At 44.7% G+C, this 14,916-nt stretch overlaps 1 protein-coding gene across 1 annotated transcript in view; it reads right to left on the bottom strand.

Moving 5' to 3' along the window:
* The window catches only part of APBA1 (amyloid beta precursor protein binding family A member 1), a 60,697-nt gene that overhangs the window by 31,658 nt on the left and 14,123 nt on the right, over nt 1–14,916 (bottom strand). Inside the window, exon 2 of the mRNA XM_069474134.1 lies at nt 3,974–4,069. Within this exon, the coding sequence (XP_069330235.1) occupies nt 3,974–4,069 (96 nt within the window). The remainder of the gene's footprint in view (nt 1–3,973; nt 4,070–14,916) is intronic.

Genomic DNA, 14,916 nt, shown 5'->3' with positions numbered 1-14,916 from the left:
CAGCACAGTTGGAAGTGGAGACAGTGGGCAGAAGGTTCTAGAATCTGACAGGATGGCAGCTTACATGCCTGCTCTCAAAGGACCAAAACTCACCATAGGCTCCTCTCACAAGCAGATGTCCTCGACATAACTCTGAGTGAGATAAGAGTAGAAAATTCATTCCCGCTTCAACTAATAATAGAATCTGTAGCTGCCGTGTCTGGGGCAGGGCGGTGCACGCATTGCAGGACAGCAGAGAGCTAATATTAAAGACAAGAGTCCCTAAAATGGGCAGAAGGTAAGGTTTGCATGGCCAAGCTTTTCACTGCTGAGAATCTACCAGGTTTTAGATGATCATTTAAATAGACACCTTTAAGAGAAGGGGTATCTAGCGCTGCACAGCTGCTCCACTGGCTGACTTGAACAGGTGGTATACTCTGGGGTACCTCGGGGCTGGAAGGGGAAAGGGCTCTGGGTGAGGGCTGGGATGTCATAGGGAGTGACTATATTCTAGCACTTTACACTGTGCTCTTTACTTGGAAGATGGGAATGGCAAAGAGATGATTAATTAGTTAATACCTGTGCAACGTTCTAAAAATAGTAGTGTTGCTACGTGAAAAATTGGGGGCAGTTAAAGAAATATGGTGTTAAAACTCTAACTCAATTCAGGACAATGACAAGGATTCAACACTAATCACACAGGGCAGGCGTGCTTGCTGGGATGCAATGGCTCCTCACACCGAGGAGGGCAGGTCGCTTGTGCACCAGGAATGGAAGGTTCCTGGCTGCTAATGCATTTATGGAAAAATGCACACAAAGCAAAAGCCAGGATACGTGGATGGAGGAAAGAGAACTCTAGTTTTTGTAGTGCTTTACCCAGGCGAGAAAACAGGCCCAGGTGAGGGTCAACAGCTAAGTCTGTCTCATTCTGGTTGGTTTAAAGAAAAAAAAAAAAAAAACAACTCTATGGTATACAGACAGAAGCTCGATTCTTCATAAGGGCTGAAGACTTTTAAATTATTATTTCCCAACCATCTCCCTTCACTTGACCCAAGTAGCTAGAGCTCTGGTGTAATGAGAGTTTACTTTGTGAAATCAAAATGGCTTAGCCTCCAGGCACATCCAAGAAGCCAATTCAGATTTTCTTAGACTATTAGAATACTTTTCTGAATGCTAATCTTGAAGACAGTGTACAGATTTTGGCAGAAGCTACAAAAGAATTACTTTAGTCTATAGCTCGAAAAGCTGCCATTTTATTTAGAGCTACAATGGAGGGCATTGGATACATTCACCTATTTTCTATTCATGAACTCATGACTAGCTTTCTTTTAGTCTCTGGGATAGTAAATTTTTGAAAAAATAAGGTTTTGTAGAATGAAAGAATCTATAATTATTGCACACAAGGAAGATTTTCATCATTGTTTCTAAGGATATGCAGAAACATGTGCCAAGTCTTGTAGGAACTGAGAAACTAACAAATTTGCCTTGCTTATTATATCTGATGCATAATCAAATGCTGAATATTCAGATGTCTGATTAGCCCTTTGTTTTCTCACATGTGGATGGAGATGAACATCAGTTGACCCTTAACATTCAAGAATTAATAAATATAGTTGTACTTAAAAAGCCAAAGGCTAAGGTCTATGGGATTTTCCTGGGGGTCACACAAACCAAACCGTGTGAAGACCTTGGATGCGTGACAATTGGAATAATGACAGACAAGCGACCCTGTCCACACAGCCTGTGATCCGCAAGCACGTTCCACCCTAGGAGCTCAGATCCTGTTGGTTAGGAGCATGGGCCCACAAGAGCTCTGGATTCAAATTCTGGCTGACAACTTATGAGCTCCGTGACCTCACGTAAGTTACTTAACCTTTAAGCTTCCTCACCTGACAAAGGAGGACAATGATAACTACCTCAAAAAATTCTTTCAAGAATTAAATATGAATGGATTAGTAAACTGTGGTATATGCATACCATGGAATATTACTCAGCTATAAGGAATAACAGAGATACGACATCTCTATGGTTCTCCTGGGGAGAGTTGGAACCCACTATATTAAGTGAAGTATCCCAAGAATGGAAAAACAAACATCACATGTACTCACCAGAAAATTGGTTTCCCTGATCATCACCTAAATTCACATCTGGGAACGATACCAATCGGATATCAGACTGAGGTAGGGGGTGGGGGGAGGGGATGGGTGTATGCCTACATGATGAGTGCAATGTGCACTGGGGAACGGACACACCTGGAGCTTTGACTCGGGGGGACAGGTGGTACATGGGCAACGTATGTAACCTGAAATTCTGTATCCCCCATAATAAGATGGAAAAAAAAAAACCCACTTCATTAAAAATGCTGGTTTTCTGAAAAAAAAAAAAAAAATTAAATGAGATACTATTTGTGATTTGCTCAGTGCAGTGTCTGGAGCACTGTGAATGTTCAGGAAATGACAATACTCATTACTGTTATTCCACTGCAGCTGTCATTGTTTCCTTCTTCTATTTGTTCTCACCTGTCCATGTGCTATGAGTAAAGTACGAAGCAAACTGTGGAATGGCAGGACCAGCAGAAACTGTGACCCTGTCACTCCTGTTCCAGTGGCCTAGGGTCTAAGGAGCAACACCAGAGGAGGTCAAAGTATATTTCTAGTCTAAGTTCTAATGTTGGTGTCATTGCAGAGAAGGTCTCTCTATGTTAGTTTGGTTTGATATGAATATAGTAACAAAAAAAATACACTTCTCCCTTGCATAAATATTTACTGGCAAATATATGCGTATTCAATGATACTTTAAGGGTAAATTTTAACTAAGACTCTCTTTAGAAGCGATCTGCCACTCAGGTTAAAACAGAGTGTTTTCTTTCATTGCATTTAACATAAAATTATCAGCAAAAGGAGGGAAAATGAGACCATCGTTCATTATGTGGTTTACCTCTTTAACACATCTCTTCAGCGTTGATTAGGAGCATCTATATTTAGAGTGAGCTGAGCCCATGCACAGGTTATGGTGCAGGCCAATGTTTACCTGATGCTGCTGGTTCACAAGAAGGTGTGGGGGACAGCCAGGTATAAAAGGACATCAGGTACAGGAGAAGGCAGTGGCTGCCCCACCTGCCCTTTTCTAGCCCCAGAGACCTCAGTGGGAGCAGGTAAGACTATTCTCACTTAAACATTCTCCATAAGCAGGGCAACTATAGGACTTGTCCAAAAGGGACACGTTAGAGCTGCACTGTCCAGTAGTCCCCAGTGACATTATTTAACATGGAGTAAAATGAGAAACTCAGTTCCTCAGTCCCACTGGCCACAGTTCCAGGGCTCAGCAGGCACATCAGGCTAGTGACTACCATACTGGACAGAAGCAGAACATTTCCATCACCGTTCTGCCGGACAGCACTATTGTAGCAAGTGAGAAGGGGCACTCACTAGGTGGGCTGCTTGGATGATAGGTGGGAACTGGAACCAGGCCCCAGGTAAACTGAGATATGCAGTCACCCTGTTCTTATGCAAGGTAATTCACTTGGGCCTGAAATAGATGGGTGTTTAAGAAACCAACCCATTTTCCAAAGCACACGGCAACTGCAAATCCATGGTATCAGAAGGCACGTAATGCCATGAGGAAGGATGCTGGTCCATGCAGCATCTGGTGTCCAGTATTCAGTGCTGTCCAACAGAACTTTCTGCAATGATGCAAATGTTCTGTAATCTGCCGTGACCAATACAGTGGCTACTAGTCACAGATGGCTACCGAGCACTTGAAATGTGGCCAGTGTGCTTAGGATGTGAATTTTTCATTTTATTCATTAATTACATACCCGTGGCCAGTGGCTACCAAATTGGATGAATTGCACATTGGAGAGGAGAAATCAGGATTTTTCTCCCCAGGTTAACCTGGGTCAGGAGCTCTGGAGGGGGCTGTATTAGAAAGCACGGAGCAGTATTAGGATATAGCAAAACGGGCTGACAGCTTTGGAGACACAACGGCACCCTACCTCTTTATTTGTGGAAGCTTCCGTGGGGTCACCGGGGTGAAGAGGTGTACTCGATGACTCGGCACCCAGGGGTGAGGAACTGCCAGGAGACGGAGACTAGAACACAGCAAGAGGATAGACACAGTGAGAACCCGAGGGACTCGGCAACACCCGGCTCGGACAGAGAGCAAAGCAGAACGCAACCCCACCAACATTTCAGTGGGGAGAAAGCCTCTTTGGAGCGAAACCGCCAACCATACATAAAGCACCTGCGGTTTTCAAGCTTGCTTTCTCAGTTCCCTGCCATGCTTTTAACGGAGCTTCTATAGCTCTGGGTCTTTTTTCCCTGTAGGCCAACTGTTGAAAGAAAATATAGAAAAAGTTGAATATCAAACTTAACATCCTAAATGAATAGAGCTAAGGGTATTACACAAAAACATTTAAAAAATTATTTTCTTACTGAAAGATGAAAACACTCACGGTGCCAAATGTCTTATAAAATCACCTGCCCGAGATGATACGAATGGAAAAGCAAAAATTAAAATGCATATTTTTAAAGAGGCAGCTGGGACTGATTTTGATGGCTGGAAGCCACGCTACCTGTAATTTTCCTAGTCAGTTCAGATTTTGGATATTTTGTCAGATTTCATGCACAGGCCATTGAACATGGAGAGGAATTTCAGCATTTCAGCATCCAAACCACCTACCCTTGGATGAACAGTTCAAAAATCCTTTGTCAAATAGTATGTTTGAAAATAAGGCTTAGAAAAATAGGTTCAGGGAGAATGGCCCCTCTCGGGTATGGTATTGCCTCAGTCGATGGGGCCCCAGCTCCTTGTACTGCCAGGCCCTGCTAGAAGGAATATGAAGCTCCCAGGTCGGCACGCACAGCAGGTGCTCCATAAATACCTGCTGAATGGATGGCCCAATAAAGCAAGCAGGCACCGGGATGGGACTCATACAGGCCCTGAAAACACTCCCCAGGCGATACCCAAACAATGCTGTGTGCTCCTGAAATCTTGGGAGATGAAGGGCATCTTCAGGGGCATCACAAGGAGGCTTAAGAATTCTGCAGCGAGGGTCCTCTGGGAGGAAGGATGCCCTGCTTCACAGCATGTTGGTGTGTTTGACAGGAGGCATAAAACAGAGAGAAACCACACAAGGATGTATTCTCTCAGGAAGCGTGGGGATGTGAACTTGCCTAAAGAAAGCAAGAGAACACTAGTGCTTGCTTGAACCTGAGTCTGATTTCTTGACGCTGGCTCCCCTGGCAAAGGAGAATGTTTCACATAGCAGTGACGTGGGGGTGGGGTACACTCTCAGTGAGCACTGTGTGAAATAATAAAAAAAAGCAATCCTTTCCAAAAAAGTCTAAATTACAGGAAATATAGGGGATACCAAATGCACAGAAAGATGATGCAGTGAGATTCACTATCATTCAGACTAAGAAGTCGTGCAATCCTACCCCATGGCTGTAAGGCCTGGATCTGTTTCCCATGACCACATATACCTAATTCTGGGCAGCGAGGTGAGGACCAATGAGCCCCTTAAATATTCACATGCAGAAATCAGACTGTCTGCAGTAAAGCCAAGAGGGCAGGCACGGTAACAGCAGCCATAAACAATCCCAGGCCTCACAGCCCCTGGCCACAATAAAGCAGCCTTGTGTGCCTTTAAAAAGAAACACACAGGATTTTTCATTCGACACCCGAGAGCGCTGGTGGGTACTTACTGATTTAGCTCTATGTTTGGCTTACTCAATATTAATGCAGTGAAGTCTTCACGAGGATTTAATGCCTCTAAATTTTGCCAGTTTTTCAAATCTGAAGAGCTTCCTCAGGTATTTATGGCTCTATATTTTTGCCCCCAAGTAATTTCCTCTGTCACCAAGAATTTAAGGGTCTCTGGCCCCTGGGGAAGCCAGTGCAGCTGGATGCTCTTTAATTGCTTGGTTTTGAGGGCTGTGTAACACTTTCATTTAAAAAATATCCCCTACAGTGTCTCACATTTCCCATTTCTCTATTGCTCCAAGTCTTCTAAAAATGGATTCTTTACAACTTAGTGGGCACCGGATGACCTTAGGATGATGGGGGAAGACAGGTCATCTGGACAAGGAGCAGCAGTGCAGAGAGGGAGGTCAGACCCCACAGTAAAGTGAGGTGACTAGTGCTGGGCATCCACCATGTGACGCCAGTGATGAGGCACAAACAAGGCACTGCCCTCACAGAGGCTCTGGTGGGACCCACACCCACCTCAACAGGGACCCCTTCCCCTCGGACAGCTGAGGCTCTAGCCTTCTGCACGTGCTCAAGCTCATTCACGTTCCCTTCCATTGCACCTGCAATTAACGACCTCCACTTAGAGACCTCTCCCTCATTCCCTCCCATGTTCAATGCTCAATGTGAAAGCACTCATCTGGCTGAAGCCTTCTCAGATGCTATGTGCAGTGCACTTCTCTCTGATGGCATGTGCCCGTTGTGTAATTATCTGTTCACGTGTACATCCCTCCACCCCCAACAGCTCTTGGGCAGTAGGAACCTTGTCTCATTTGTTTTCATCATCCAAGTGCCTACCCTTGGGTCTTGTAACCAGTAGGCGCTCAGTAAATGTTTGCTGAATAAATGATTTTAATATAGCTCTAGCTTTACAATGTTTTCCAACTTGCATGGAAAGCAGATACATTACAGATCCACCCACCGCTTTCTTTGATTATTTTCTAGCACCCTTCCACTGCTGTGTGTTGAACACTCAATCTGCATTTTGAATTACAGAAATGGTCTTCGCCTGTGAAGATTTTAACCTCGGCTCTAGCAAAGCTCTTTTGAAGCAGAAAGCTGTCTCCAAATGAGAGGACCCCATCTGGTGGAAGCCTACAAATCGCCATACCATTGTTGAAATGTCAAGAGTGGACAAACACCTTTGGAATAGACACAGTGCCCGTGAAGCCTGAAAGATGGTGTTAGTATTCAACTCATCTCCAATGTCTGCTTTAAAAGCCCTTTGCATCCTACTTCCAATTTCTACCTTGATACACTCTTAAAAGTGGACGAAAAAACCACAAGTTACATAATATTTTTTTACTTTCAAAGAATATATTGGAGGCAAAATCTAGCCAATTTTGGTAGATATAATAGAAAAAGTAAAAATTATCACATATTCCTCTGTCTGGAGTCTCATGCCTTCTGGGCTACTGGATGGATATTCAATGTTAAACAATGAGATCATTTGCCTATGGGGATGGGAAGCAAATGTGGGTTGGGAATTCACAAAGGTAAGTGCTGAACGTGGACGTCTATCTAGGATGGAGCATTCAGAGATGCCTTATCCATAATTCCCTTCTCTATGTAATTACAAGAGGTCTCCTTAAGATCAACAACTTGTCTTCTGCAGATTATGTTCTAGCAGATTGTCCACAACTATGATCTAAATTTTACCAACTCAGCTCTGGGACTCCACAGAGCAGAGCTCCTAGCCTGAAGACTTAGGTTCTTCAACGTCAAGACAATAATGGATTGTCCTGTCCACTGGCACTGGAGCCAGAGGTGGCCTAGGGATGCAATGATCATTTTCATTCTGATAGAACATCTCCTAGGGCAAAGACTGCACAGCTGGTGGTTGGGGTGAGACAGGAAAATGGCTCCAGGGACTTCCAGGCTATGCTTGTAAGGAGGAAAATCAGCACATGAATAATTATTATTCATTGATTCCTTCAGCAGACATCTCAGTGCCTACCTGTGTTCCTAACACTGGGCCAAAGAACAAAGGGAAGGAGATAGGTTTCCAGAGAATGGAAGGAGGCAGATTATAAAGGCAGGGCCGCAGCAGGTGGCTGGGGCATTAACCTGTACAGTGGGGGCACAGAGGGGAGGGTGTGTATCAGGCAGTGCTTCCTGGGGGAGGTGATGCTTCAGCTGAACCCTACACACTGCAGTGTTCACAGAGTGGGATGGGACAGGAACAGCGCAGCTCTGGCTGGGTGGGGAGAGAGGAGGCTGCGAAGCTGGGCAGGGAGTACCACCGGAGCCACCCTGAGGGTGACACAGGGCCTTGCCAATAGCTCCTACTCTCTGTCTACTGATCTGCAGCTCTCAGAGAAGAAGCCCAATGAAGGCACTTTGTAATGATTTCCTGAGTTGAACAGGAAGATCTAAAGGAGTGAGGGATCGAGTTCCACTCTCAACCCTCTTCCCTTTCCCTTGATCCTTTTTTAGTCCCTGAAAATCTGCAGTAAGAGAAGATGAAAACTGGCCAAGTTGATGGGATGATCATGAGAATACCCCTAAGCTGGAGGTGAGGGCCCCCTGCCTCTTTCCTTTAAGGACTGAGGCAGGACCTGCAAGAGCAAATCCATGATTTGGAGAGGGGTATAGAGACACGGAAAGACTTCTGGAGAAATTCTAGTCAAGGGACACACAAAAAATGAGTTCTATCTGGGCCATTTGTTCATTTACCCCACCCTGAAGTGCTGACAGAGTCTGAGTAAGCCCAGATTCCTGCCTGCCCCCAAGAAGGTCCAGGTCTATCAGGGGAGCTAGAGCTATAGATTACAAATAGAGGGTGTCCTCTGTAAACAGTGGTCATTGTTTAAGTCCCTACAGGAAAAGAAAAGCTGTAATGACACAAAAACAGTCATGAATGAGCCGACTACTTATAATGTGCTATAGTTTGAGTGTGTGCCCAGAATTCATATGTTGGAAACTTGGCCCTTAATGTAGCAATGTTGAGAGGTAGGACCTTTGGGAGGCGACTCTGTCATGAGGGCTTTGCCCTCATGAGTGGATTAATCCATTCATGGATGAACTGGCTATTGAGGGAGTGGGTCAGTCACCATAAAGTGGGTCTGTTATAAAGGCTAGTCTGGTCTGGTCATCTCTTGTGAGGCCCTCACCATGTGACGCCCTGTGCCCTACCAGTAAGAAGGCCTGAACCAGAAGTGGCTGCTTGACCTTGGACTTCCCAGCCTCCAGAACTATAAGAAATAAATTTCTTTATCAATCACCCAGTCTCAGGTATTCACTTATAGAAACAGAAAACGAATGAAGATACAATGTCAGTGCCCACTTGAACAGCCCTCCTCCCCAGACACTAGGTCCACTTCTTGGTCAACTGGTCTCCAGCTGACTGTCGGGACCACGTGACATTATGGGTCAAAACCAAAACAAAAACAGCAAATACAGTGCAGAGAGGTGCAAATACTGCAAAAATAAATAGATAGCAGAATTGCATAAAGTTGAAGAAGGCAAATTGGGGAATTGCTTAACCCTGCTACCGACAATGGAGGAGTTGGCAGAGTTGCACCAGTCAATTAAGAAGCAATAAATGGAAAGAATGATAACATCAGAACACCAGAGATGCTTTGAAAGAGAATGACAGGAATATGTAATAATTAGGAGAGGCCCTTAGGAAAATTGAGTCAGCCCTTAAATATTTTTGCTGAAATGCTTCTCTTCATGATCGTAATGACCTTTTCTGATCATGCCGCAAAAGTCACATGTGAACTGAAGGAGACTATTTTATTGTGTGATTCAATGGCTTTTTGGTGAAAAAAAAAACAAAAACTAAAATCAATACTAAATCAATATAAAATCAATGCTACTACTCTGTTCTAAGAATTTGCTTGTAGTTGGAATTACAACCTAGGTGCTGTTAGTCAAAAGATAAACTAAGATTGTATTTATAATTTTTAGCATTGTTTTTCAAGGTAAAGTTTTAATCCAATCCCTTTTAATACACACTTACTTTGAAATTTTGGTCCTCGTTTTAAGCGAATTAATTTTAAGTAGCTTTTTGAAGGTACACATAAACAGACATTCTTTAACAGTGGTCCCCAACCTTTTTGGCACCAGGGACAATTTTTCCACGGACTTGGAGAGGGGAGGCAGAGCGCAGACAGTGATGCAAGCGATGGGGAGTGGCTGTAAATACGCTGCCCCTCCTCCCCCGCTGGTCACCTCCTGCTGTGCATCCCCCTTCCTAAGTTTCATGGAAGACAATTTTTCCAGAGGTGAGGGGAAGGGGGGCCGAGCTCTGCGGCCTGGTCCCTGATAGGCCCAAGGGTTGGGGACCGCAGCTTTAGAACACCCCTTCCCCCCGTTAAAGTGTAACGTGACATCTGCCAAACCAGGCACGAACAGAGAGAGCCTGAGAGCAAGCGGGAGGAGAGACTGCCTGCAGCAGCTGGGCCAGGGACACCTCCAGTGGAAGAGACACAGAATCTTTCCTGGTCACAGTGCCCAGGACTCAGAAGGCCCTAGAGAACAAAGTCTGTTGGTTGGCTGAAGTTAAAAACAAAAAACAACCAATCAATTCCTAAGATAAGAGGTCTAGCCTTCAAAGCCACCAAGACCTGGCTCTCCAATATTAGGGTCCATTTTCAAAAGCACAGTGTGATTATAGCGAGCACAAGTTACATGTCTCCCTTGAAAAGGATCTTGATATTTTAATGGTATATTGTGGCTGAAAAAAGTATGCTTCAGGATAGTGAAGTGCTTAGATGCTCAAGCCCCAGCGTCTGGCAGAGCAGAGTCTGAATTCTGGCTCTACCACTCATGGCCCCGAGCATGAGCAGGTTATCTATCCTCTCTGATCCTTTCTGAGAAATGGGAAAAAGTTACTACCCACCTCCTGGGGTTGACTAGAGGATTAACTGCGCATTGGTGGTTGGCTCAGTGCCTGGGTATGTACAAAGCACTCAACCAGTATTAGTCTTTTATGATTCCAACCAGTTACAAAAATTATTTCTTCCCTCTGGGAGAGTGCTCACAAGGGCAGCACACACCATGGGGATGTTTTCTTCCTCTCATCCTGTTTCTTCCTTATTAAAATTTTATCCAAGGATAAAAATATAAGCGAACAAAAGGCTCTATAAAATCATACCCAAAAGACTCCACATTAATTCATAAGCCCCAACACTCTTAATAGTCTATTGGTAGAAATAGCTCATTACTGGCTGGGGCTGGGGGTATTCCAACTGCTGTGAGCAACGTCTGGCAAGTTCACATTCTCCCATCCAAGAAAGCATTTCCGAATACAAGGGTTGAGGGGGATGCTATTAATATCACATTAATTGATTTACAAAAGAGAATAACGTGCATACGAACTATGCTATTGCCAATTTATAGCACAGCTCATGTGTGGCCTTGATACATCACTAATTAGGACACCTGGTGAAAGACCCCAACCTGCTCTCGCCAACTTTAACAAGTCTCAGTACGCGCTGGCCCTCTTCCTCCAAGGAAACTCAGTGACAAACATTCACTGTAATGAAGCGTAGGAGAAAATAATTCTCTAAAAATTATACAGTTTTGCCAAACCTACCTGGGAAAGAGTAATTTAGTAATTTCAACTCATAGAACCTGAGAATAAGGTGTTTGGGTTTTTTTTTTCCCTTTTTAGGTGACCAAGGAGCCAACATACTACTTGAGACCATAGCACCAGGAGCTCATGAACCTCTTCCCCAGACCCTCTCACTAAGTATTTATTTACTGCCATTTTAAACACAGTTTTAACAAGCTCCGAGCAAGTCATTGCTCCATTCAAAAATCTTTAGTCCTTCCTTTTTGCTTACAGATTAAATTCTAGACTCTTTACCTTGGCACTTAAGGCACTCCAAGGGTTGCCCTTAATACTTTATATATGCTCTATCATCGGTTCAAATGGAACTATTAATATTAATACTTTCTGTTCCCAGTATATAACCTGCGTGTTTCTGCTCAGTACTGTCGTTTATGCTCTTGTCTGAACTCCACACGTCCACGAGGCTGCAGAGGTCCATTTGCATTTCAGCTGCCACCTCTCTCGTGCAGTCTTCCCAATTCTCTTAAGTGAAAGGACTCCCCCCTCCTGTAAGAATGGTTTGCCTGCATTTCATCTGCAGAATTCTTATGGCACATTGCTCTCTCCCTTGTATCTTATAAAAATATTATAATACTATAGGACAATAATTATATTTTAATCACCACATTTTAATAAGCACCAAGAAGGTAGGATTTATGATTAATTTACAGGTTTCCCTCTCCAAATGCCTACTAGGGAGGCTCCCATAAAATATATAAATGTGTTGAATAAATGGAAGGATACATAGATGCATAGACACCTATCTTGTTGTGTCAGAGGAAAAAGGAAATGAAACATAGGTTATATACAGAGTAGATCTGAACACATGTAGCACTGCGCTTATGTGCTCATGAGGTCACTGGTACAAGCAGCTAAAGGGCCTTCACTGGTTCTTGACCACGGTCTGTTTCCCTTCCCTAGTGGACAGCACTTGCAAGGTGTGCATCCCATACGATTGGAATAGTATCGTGGATACAGTAATGGGGACAAGTGTTCCCAAAGGTGGCATTTCATGCAGACTGTAACTGAGCACTTGGTCATTCAATTCCTTTCCTGCCTGAACGTTCTGGTCCTACTCCTTTTTCTATATGGAATTTCAAAGGTACAGTTACCTAAGTCAGGCCATGGCACACACCCTAGTTCTTCTGGGAAACTTCTGCTTTGAGACTGCGTGGGGCTTCTCAAGTTCCAGTGTACTCGAATAGCTTTTCCACTTATGTTATTGGTTTATCCGGCTTTATCTCTTTCCTCAAATCAATGTACATTGTTTCTTTCACTGATCTAAGTTGTTTTAAATTAACCGTATTCCATGTTAGAATTATAAAAGTAAAATCCAAATGTATGATTAGTTTTTTTCTTCCCCCAAGACAGGTTTGTGCTTCTGGAAATCGAAACTGCTTAAGAAATCCATAATTATTCACTCTCAATTCAAACTATATTATCAATGCACATTTGTATTTCCTTAATGTGGTAAAGTAGGAAAGTTATCATAGGCATTGTAGGGGCATAATCATGTCATTAAAATGATAATAGCCTGGGCTTAATGAAGTGTTTTATATACATATTTATAATGGATTCAATTAATACCAATGGAACATTTTGAGATAACTGTCAGTTAAAACATTCCAACCATTTCTGTTCTCTATTTTCCCATAGGCAAAGCCCTTCTGTTCCCAGCCCCAAGTCAGCTACACCCATGTTAAAACCAGAGGGTCAAGACCTGGACCACCTGGCACCTTAGAGAGCCTTGCACAGCTGAAATCTCAAACGGAGGGCGACTTCATCATTGGGGCCACAGAAATAATTCATATTATCAGCATCAAAGAATCCCTAAAGCCACGCTCTCAAAGGCAAAGAAAATTAGCCAATTATCTATAAACCAGAGTCATCAGTATAAGAGTGAAACAACTTATCTGATAAAGCTGATCTCTAAACAAAGGTTATCCTTCCTCCCTTTGCAACAGTCTCACTGTTTTTATCTGGAATGCAGTACAATCTGGGCAAACGAACAAGCCCTTTTATTCCCGTCCCCATTTAAGTCCATGCATCCCTTGATTGTCTTCTCATACTTGCATTCCCAGGCCACAGGCCCTGAGCTCAGTGGGAAGAAAAACCAGAGCCACTTTTAATGTGTACTAGGAGCAGCTTACGCATACAATTTGCTGTAATAACACATTACCTGCTAAGAACAGTGACAGTGACCATTTACAGAAGGCACAGCGTGTGCCAGGCACTGTACAAGGCTACATTATACCCATTGCCTCATTTGCCAGCAAAGTAGCTCCTCGTGTGCAAGGTACTAATCTCGGCTCATTGCTATTAGCATCACGGAAACAAAAGACATAACACAGAGCATGGAAACCGGAGGCTACGCTGCCCAAAGTGACTCATTTATTAGAACGTGGAGAATCAGAATGCAGCGCTGACAGGAACACACAACCGGCACAACACCCTTGCAAGCACCCTTTCTAAGTACGTGATCAAACAGCCTTTTCTCTCTCCTGGCCATCTTGGACTTCTAAGCTACGGGCAAACCTGATGACATTTCCTGCCGTCCTGGGGGATGCCATGCTCCCCATCTATTCCTGCTGTGCTCAGTTACTCCTGCCGTCCAGGGAAACACAGAGAACAACTCACAATCTGACAGACGAGGAGAAGAGAACCAAAAGCAAAGGGGCCAATGTCATTTTGAAGCCTGAGGAACCACCTACCTCTTCTTCGTGACACTCAAATTGGTACATCCAAAAGTTCTCCATCTTTCCGGGTGCCGTCTGGGCAGCTGGGCCAGCTCTAGTGCCTGCACTTGCAAGCTGAGGCTAACTCCTGACCTCGGTGCCTGTTTGGTGGATTGTTTCCAGTGGTGTCAGATGCCCACATCAATCATGCAACTGGTAACAGGAGATGTGACCACCTCCCGGGTGCCCAACCCCTCTGCACTAACCCCTCGGTGCCCGAGTGGCCCCGGGGAAGTCGTGCGTCACTGGTGGAGCATCATCAGCTGATGCTTCTGACAAGGAGCCGCCTACCCCCCTTGGCAGTGGCACCTACTATTTCTGGGGAAAATAAACTTGGCTCCGAGGTGCTACCAGAAACTTTCACACACTCCAAACTCTGCTACGTTTATAGAACCTGTGAAAAAGCATCCGACTCATGTGGAAGGAAGGGGTGGGAGCTGGGGAAAAAGAGCTTCGCTCAGGACCGGCATCAGAGGCACCTGGGCATGTGGTGCGAACCTGGAGCATGCTGTGGCCAGCCAGGGCCCAGGCCTCTCTCTGGGGCACAGGATGCCTTGTCACGTTTACTGAGTGCCTCTGGCAGCCTCGTGCTACGGCCGGAATACAGGGACATGGCAGGCCAGCTGCACCAACACAGATAAGAGCTGCCTCCACGGCCGGCATGGCTGGAACCAAACCAACAGATAATCCCAAATTGGGTTCAAGAGCTGGACCAGAGCAGGCCAGAGGAAGGTCAAGACAGGCCTGGGTAGAGCTGCGCTGCAGGGAGCTCATGCACACAGAGGCAGCAGTGCGGTTCCGCAGGTAGAAGACCACCGTGGGAAACAGGGCCAGGGAGGGCGCACCCGGGCGTTCCCTACTCTCTCCTTGTTGTTCTGGTGTTTCTGACCACTC

This window comes from Eulemur rufifrons, chromosome 7 (genome assembly GCF_041146395.1).
Source record: "Eulemur rufifrons isolate Redbay chromosome 7, OSU_ERuf_1, whole genome shotgun sequence".
Lineage (NCBI taxonomy): Eukaryota > Metazoa > Chordata > Mammalia > Primates > Lemuridae > Eulemur > Eulemur rufifrons.
Note: the sequence above shows the minus strand (reverse complement) of the source record. Positions and strands in the feature narration are given on the sequence as shown.